General features: G+C 44.9%; 1 protein-coding gene across 1 annotated transcript in view; it reads right to left on the reverse strand.

The window, feature by feature from the left end:
* Window positions 1-527: 527 nt before the first annotated feature.
* Window positions 528-8,507, reverse strand: part of LOC138360060 (clumping factor A-like) — an 85,814-nt gene continuing 77,834 nt past the window's right edge. Inside the window, exon 3 of the mRNA XM_069319995.1 lies at window positions 528-1,067. Coding sequence (XP_069176096.1) covers window positions 528-1,067 — 540 coding nt within the window. The remainder of the gene's footprint in view (window positions 1,068-8,507) is intronic.

Raw genomic sequence — 8,507 nt, forward strand, 5'->3', positions numbered from 1 at the left:
CAATTAACTGTTCCGAAGATGGTTAGCTGTTTTACTGGCCTATAAGTTGTTTTTTGTCTGCCTATATGGCCGCCTGCTTATATAGCCGCCGTCTGCTTATAGTCGTTTTTCGTCTGTTTATATAGCCGTCACTCATCCATTCACTCAGTGAATGGATGAGTTCCATTCACTCAGTGAATGGATGAGTGACTGTTTTGACAGTTGAGAAGATGACTAGATTGTTAGCTGATTAAATGATTGGGTTAGCCAGTTAGCTGCTTGGATAGTTGAATATTTCCAATTTCCAATTATCCAATTTGTTCACTGACAAATTGGATAACTGGCTATTCGACTGACTGGTAACGTTAGGTGACTGTACGACTGGCTAGCTCACTAACTGGTTGTGTAATCACATCTGGCTGATTGGCTGGCTGGTTAATTGGCCAGCTGGGGTGACTGACTCGCTAGCTTAATGAATGGCTGGCCGACTAGCTAACTGGTTGTTTAGCGGACTGTTTGGTATGGTACGTGATTGTCTGGCAGGTTGGTTATTTAACTGGCTGTGTTGCTGGTTGACTGTCTAGCTGTGTTGCTGACTGACTGTCCTGCTGTGTTGCTGGCTGACTGTCTAGCTGTGTTGCTGGCTGACTGTCCTGCTGTGTTGCTGGCTGACTGTCCTGCTGTGTTGCTGGCTGACTGTCAAGCTGTGTTGCTGGCTGACTGTCAAGCTGTGTTGCTGGCTGACTCTCCAGCTGTGTTGCTGACTGACTGTCCTGCTGTGTTGCTGGTTGACTGTCTAGCTGTGTTGCTGACTGACTGTCCTGCTGTGTTGCTGGTTGACTGTCTAGCTGTGTTGCTGACTGACTGTCCTGCTGTGTTGCTGGCTGACTGTCTAGCTGTGTTGCTGACTGACTGTCCTGCTGTGTTGCTGGCTGACTGTCTAGCTGTGTTGCTGGCTGACTGTCCTGCTGTGTTGCTGGCTGACTGTCTAGCTGTGTTGCTGGCTGACTGTCTAGCTGTGTTGCTGACTGACTGTCCTGCTGTGTTGCTGGCTGACTGTCCTGCTGTGTTGCTGACTGACTGTCTAGCTGTGTTCCTGACTAACTGTCCAACTGTGTTGCTGGTTGACTGTCCAGCTGTGTTGCTGGTTGACTGTCCAGCTGTGTTGCTGGCTGACTGGTCGGGTCTTGGAGGGGTTGACCAACCAGGCGTGTAGGTCACAAAAGGCTGGCCATCACTTTAAGTAAATTAACCGGGATTCGATGTGTCAGGCCCACAATGGAGATTGTTTTGGGTGCTCGCTTGTATCATTTATCACCCCACACAATGGGCCTGGACCCCCAGGTTGCCGACCGGACGAATCACGCTGGTACGGCATGAAGCAATATGGGAGGGAGGCGCGATTTTGATGGATGTTATCAGTGTGTAGCGTTCGCGGGATCTATTGTTTAGTTCAGTAGGGCAACAATAGGTGCTCGGGGCCCCCTGACGGGGCATAAAGAGAAGCCGTCACTTCAAAGGACCCGCCGTCAGACCCGTCAAGGTTGCCGGTTTGGGGGAGAAGCAAGAGATTCTCTTGCTTCACACTCCAGCCTTTTTAAATCACGCCAATTCATTTGTTAATGTCTTGACTTTTCTCTCTCTCTTACTCCCTTTTTAACTTCCTTTTCATTCACTCCACAAGATTTCCTCCCGTGCACCTGAGCGCGTCACCCAAGCCAAAAAAACAACAATCCGATCACTAATACTTAAAAAAAAGGACGTTGATTAAACACAAGCATCTTGGCTAGCGTCTGTCTCAGGCCTACCACCCGTGAAGCACACAGGGCTGCCAACAGACGGAGTAATTGTAGGATCACGTTTTCATTAATCGTTTGGATAAATCTTTGAGATGCTGTGGAGGCTGGAGCGACCCCCCTGCCCCCCCCCCTCTCTCCTGGAGAATTGTGGGAGGCTTTGTCACATTAGCCTTGAACACACACACACCCGCGCCTGATAATTCCCAAGCCCATTGGACAAGAGCGTATTATCTTGTGAAATATTGCCCTGACATGACTTCACGGATTATAGTGTTGGGCTGATATATTGTGATCTCTCCTCGCGTCTCTCTCTCTCTCTCTCTCTCTCTCTCTCTCTCTCTCTCTCTCTCTCTCTCTCTCTCTCTCTCTCTCTCTCTCTCTCTCTCTCTCTCTCTCTCTCTCTCTCTCTCTCTCTCGTACCTGGACAAGTCCATGATAGTTACCTAACCATGCCGGACGGTTGCTATGGAACATCGCACTACCCCGAGTCTTTTAGTCAAAGAGACTGACTGTTTGCCTAGCCCAGTGATCTTCGGCTGAGATAGAAGAGAGGAGATAGAGGGAGGGTGGACGAAGGAGAGAGGGAGTAATCGTGAAATAGCGAAGGAAAAAGTACAAAAAGAGCGATTGGAAATGTAAAAATGGCTGTGGGAGAAATTGGCAAAATGACGACAAGAAGAGGAATGATAAAGAGAGAGAGAGGGGGGGGGGGGGAGAGAGAGAGGGAGAGAGAGAGAGAGAGAGGATTGGGAGGGTGTCTGGAACGCCCTCCACACAGGGTGTACCGTTTCCCACCCCAAACACCGACTCTAAAGTCTCTCCATACTTGGCGGGTCTGTGTATTCACCAGGGCTCGGGCGTGGGGAGGCGTAGGGAGGCGTAGGGAGGCGTAGGGAGGCGTAGGGAGGCGTGGGGAGGCGTAGGGAGGCGTGGGGAGGCGTAGGGAGGCGTAGGGAGGCGTAGGGAGGCGTAGGGAGGCGTGGGGAGGCGTAGGGAGGCGTAGGGAGGCGTAGGGAGGCGTGGGGAGGCGTGGGGAGGCGTAGGGAGGCGTGGGGAGGCGTGGGGAGGCGTAGGGAGGCGTAGGGAGGAGTATTTTTTTCTGAGTATTTTGAACGTCGTGAAGATAGTTTGTTTTTTTACTCTTACACTGATGTGAGGTTGACTGTCCCAGTCAATCTTCTTGACTCATGAGATGGGAACATGCTGTTGAATTTGATTAAAAATTAAGTTACATCGGGTTCTGAATGGTTCCTTATTATTATTATTATTATATATATATATATATATATATATATATATATATATATATATATATATATATATATATATATATATATATATATATATATATATATATATATCTCAGTGTCAGTCCATGGAGGAAGAACTGAAACAGGAATTTCCTTAAGTACTACTTTCGTATATTATTACATCTTCAGAAGGTATCCTTCATTCCTTCTGAAGATGTATTAATATACGAAAGTACTTAAGGAAATTCCTGTTTCAATTCTTCCTCCGTGGTCTGACACTGTCACATTTTTCATCACGTGTTAATTTTCGTGATTTACACACACACTCAAAGAGCCAGAGCTCAACCCCCGCAAGCACAACTAGGTAAGTACACACACACACTCCTCCACCTCCTCCTTCTCTTCCTCCTCCTTCTCTTCCTCCTCCTCCACACCCCCAACAACAACCCACCCCCAACCACTCCCCCCCTCCCCCCTCCCCCCTCCCCAAAGGAACAAGGCCGTAATTTCAGCAAGGCAATTTGTGTATTATTTGCGGGTAGTGTGTATGTGAGGACCACGACGTTTATGGCTATCGTAAAGTCACACAGACTGGCTACGATACCCGCGGGTCCTCCTGTCTTCCACGGTAGAGGAGGGAAGGAACGAGATATGAAGTGGGGAGGTTTGGGTCTTATAGTTACCTGTAGCCTGTTTTGAGAGTTCTGGTAAATAGAGGTGGAAAATTTAAAGAGGAAAAGAGGTGGAATTTAAAGAGGTGGAAAATGGTGGAAGTTAGAGGTGGAAAATGGTGGAAGTTAGAGGTGGAAAATTTGCTGCTTGAAACGGACCGAAGATTCTCTATTGCATCTCGGCTGCTCCGATATATCTTGCAGGAACTTGTTCAAGTCCCCCATGAACTTTTTTGTTCCTTGCAATGCAGAAAGTGGAAGTTAGTAGAAAGAAAAGGAGGGCAAAGTCGGGGGTATGGAGCTGGCAACAGAATAGGGAATGGGAGGGATTGAGGAAAAGTAGGAGAAAGGAAGTAATGGAGGTTACCTCATGGATATTGAGGGTTCGAGGGGAATGGACAGGTGTGAGCACTGAGGGAATGAAGAGAGAGGGAAGAAGAATAGGAAGAAGAAGGGTGAGCGCAAAAAAATAAGATATGTTACCTTGAGGTGCTTCCGGGGCTTAGTGTCCCCGCGGCCCGGTCGTCGACCAGGCCTCCTGGTTGCTGGACTGATCAACCAGGCTGTTAGACGCGGCTGCTCGCAGCCTGACATGTGAAGAGGAAACATGGACAACTTGTTAACATGTTACTTTGTCATCATCTATCCACTCCTCTTGAACCACTTAGCTGTCTCCTTTTCAAGCACCACTTCGCTCTTCCTTTAATTCTCCCCCTGCTCCTCTACGCGCTCTTGGCCATATTTGGCACGTGACCCAGAGCAGTGACTGCAGTGCTCCTCTACTCCACCACCGTCCGCTATCTTCACCACGTCACTGTATCACTTATCACCAAGAAAATCACAAAAGACATTAACCTAACAGTGACTCAACACGGCGGTGCCGGAGAGAGAGAGGGAGAGAGAGAGAGACAGAGAGAGAGAGAGAGAGAGAGAGAGAGAGAGAGAGAGAGAGAGAGAGAGAGAGAGAGAGAGAGAGAGAGAGAGAGAGAGAGAGAGAGAGAGAGAGAAAGAGAGAGAGAGAGAGAGAGAGAGAGAGAGAGAGAGAGAGAGAGAGAGAGCACACTTGAGTATGTACATGTATATGTGGCTTTTGTCATGCGTGTATAATCCCAGATGCTGCGATAGAAGACCTCAATTTGTGGCTGTCAGCTGAGGTCCAATAATGAGTTTCTCTTATACTCTCCTTATCAACCCCGGAGACCTGGCCTTACAGCCTGCTCCATCTTCTCCTTCCAGCTTTCTCCTTCCCTTTTCATCTTCTCCATCTCCCTCATCCGCTCCACCCCACTCATCTTCCCCTTTCCTTCCCTCTCCCCTAGCCAAGATCAGCATATGTATGCTTGGGAGTTGGATGAAAAGCCTGTTGGAACAACCGTGAAGGGAACACTCTTGATTAAAAAAAAAAAGCAGAGTTGATTAAAAGTCTCAAGAATTGAAGATTTATATGCATGCTTGAAATTCCTGCTATTTTGTCTATCTTTTTTTTTAAGACGAACTTTAAAGCACGTTCAGCAGGGCATTAATCTCGTACGAATTTATTTCAAGGATTTTATGTTAGTGGTTTTATTTAGTAAAGTTTTTTTGTGTGGTATTGATTAGAATAAACTTACTGTGCTAGGAGTTCAGGTGAGGTTCATTCAGTTTGAGTGACTACAGAACAAAGAAAGATTTATTATGCTGCATTAATAATGATTCGGAAAGTTTTATTGAGGCTCTCGGCAAGTAAGGGAGGCATTGGGTGGTAATGATGATCACAAATGTATTATCCTGAAATGAAAAGTGTCATAAGATTTCATTATTGTGTTTTATTTGGTGAAAAGCTGAGTACTGTATGCGTACCCGCGAGGGTGGAATGGGGGGATGAGGGAATGGGTGGCTAGGAATGGGATGGGAGAAGGGAAGGGGGAACATATCGGACGTGCAAAACAGGATAAACACATTACCGTATATTTATGGCCAGGAAGCAAACACCAACAAATACACGGAAGATGTGTACCAAAATCATCAGCATCAACCCCCCCCCCTCCCATCATCACTACCAGTACTCCTACAACCACCATCACCACCCCTCACCATCACTACCATCACCACTACCACCAGAACGGAACGTATCGAAACTATGTCTACACAGCTTCTCAGATTAACACTTAAAATTCGAAATTTTCTTGAACAGCAGGAAGACGATACCTAAGAATATGGAAGGAGGAGGAAGAGGAGAAGGAGGAAGGCCTGAATAAAATCTGAAGTGAGTAGGATGAGTCTTGGGGGTAGTAGAATGGGTGAGAAGTATACGTTGCCCGTAGTAGTCTCCCTTGGTATTCATTGAGTGTCCCACCACTGAGGTTGGTAATGTTTGCAGATGTAATTCCAGTGGTTAGAAAAGAAGAAGGGATGATGTTCCTCTTGTCTGGCTGCCTGCCTGCCTACCTGCCTGCCTGCCTGCCTGCCTGCCTGCCTGTGTGCCTGCCTGCTTACCTGCCTACCTACCCCCACCCCCAACCTATCCTTCTCCTCCCTTACCCCTTACCAATATCATCACCAATACCACCACCACAACCATTATCTTCACCATCACAACAGCCATCATCACTAAATGCCATACAATCTCTTCCATACAAAAATAATTGCCAAAATTATCACTATCACTAACAAAATGCGGGTGAAATGTATACAAGATGGGGAATTATACTCCTTGTTTACAAAATATTTTGTAAAGACTGTAATAGGTTCTATATTAGGCAAACATTCAAAGATTTTAAATTTAGAATTTCGCAACATAAATACTCTGTAAGACAGGATTAATTGTCTAATGCTTTGTTTGTTCATTTGTTAGAAAGTTCTCACCAAATTGATTGTGAGATGGCTTGTTCAATAACGAATTGTAAGGGGCAATTTCAATAGGAACATTATTGAATCTGCTTTAATACAGCTTACAAAATCATGTAATTTCAACATTAACAGTGGTTTGTATAATTTAGATCCATTTTGGATTGATCAGCTAAATGGCGAATTAAGTTGGATCATTGATACACATTGATCTCACTAATACCTTATTAATATACCATTATCCCATTATAGACATTGTACCTCACCCCAATCCCACCTCTTTCCTGCCTATATATCCACACCCCCTTGAACGGTACATCCATCTCTCTGAAGATGTATTATTAAATACGAAATTACTAAAAGAAATTCCTGTCTTAATCCTTCCTTCGTGGTTTGACATTATATAAAGAATTTTATATATAGGGTGAGAGGGTGAATTTACTAGGTAAGGGAGTTCTACCTCGGGTTGTGTGTGTCAAACCTTCGGCCTCAAAGAGGAAAATTAAGGAAGAGAAATACATCGAAACCAAAAATAAAGTTAAAACGACAAGACGAAATGAGGAGAGGTGCGATAAAGGGGAAGAACATAGAAAGGATAGAAGGAGGAGGTAAAGATAGGAACGATAAGATGCAGGTGAGCGAAAAGTGTTATAACGAGGAAGAGAAGCAGAATACTTAGGAAAAGTGCTTAAATGAAATTCGTGAGACTGAACCAGTTGTACTCTTTCCCCTCGTTGTTCCCCTCGTTCATCGTTGAGAGGGAGAGAGAGAGAGAGAGAGAGAGAGAGAGAGAGAGAGAGAGAGAGAGAGAGAGAGAGAGAGAGAGAGAGAGAGAGAGAGAGAGAGAGAGAGAGAGAGAGAGAGAAAGAGAGAGAGAGAGAGAGAGAGAGAGAGAGAGAGAGAGAGAGAGAGAGAGAGAGAGAGAGAGAGAGAGATCGGGTGCCTCCCCTACTCTTCTGTCTCTGCTCCTCTCCTACTTTTACCTTACCTTTTACTTTTAAAATTTGTGTGGATCCCATCCCATGTTGGAGTTGAAAAACATGACTTTGTAGATCAATTGGCCAATGAGGCTTGCAGGAAAGAAAACATTGATTATGAATGCAGTTATTAGAAACATACAAATTAAAGAAATTAATTCAGATTTAGAAGAACTAAGAAATGCACAGAGACCTGAAAGCTGCAGTATTAAAAGTTATGACAAGTTCTGTAATAATAGGTATTTGTATGGTCAGCACAGTAATCGGACCAGGCAATGTGATGTAGTCATTGCGCGAATTCGCCTTGGCTATAGACACATCTGGCAGGTTAGTGAGGCTGAGCCACTACCAGAATATTCAGATTGTAAACTCTGTGATAAACCTTTAATGCATTCACTAGAACACTATATTGATGAATGTGAAACCGTAAAGGACTTTAGACCTCCTGGCCTATTGTACCACCAACTGCGTAACTATTTTATTGACTCAGGTGTTCTGGACGACATCCTAACAATTTACCCAAAATTTGCTTGTCCATTTTAAAGAATGAAGAACAATTTTTATTTATATTCTAAGCTGTATCACTTATGAACCCATCCCTGCCCTTGTGTGGCAGTGCACAATAGAAAGTTGTTTTCACATATCCACACATTAAAACATTGATTGTAACCATGATATATATGTGCTTCAGCCTAGAGTTTAGACCTATTGTCTTATGTATGACCCTCTGTCCTGCGTGACAGTGAATACTAGCATTATCCTCAATTTAATAAGACTATCAAAATCCTCAGATTAGGCAAAATTGTAATTAATTTTGTCAATAAAGATGTTAATAATAATAATATCTCTCTCTCTCTCTCTCTCTCTCTCTCTCTCTCTCTCTCTCTCTCTCTCTCTCTCTCTCTCTCTCTCTCTCTCTCTCTCTCTCTCTCAGATGCGGGAGTCCTTCGTGTCGCAGCATCACGTGTGTAATCTTCTCGTTCGTAAACCTTTGTTGCGTGAGAG

This window comes from Procambarus clarkii, chromosome 94 (assembly GCF_040958095.1).
Source record: "Procambarus clarkii isolate CNS0578487 chromosome 94, FALCON_Pclarkii_2.0, whole genome shotgun sequence".
In the NCBI taxonomy this organism is placed as follows: Eukaryota; Metazoa; Arthropoda; class Malacostraca; order Decapoda; family Cambaridae; genus Procambarus; species Procambarus clarkii.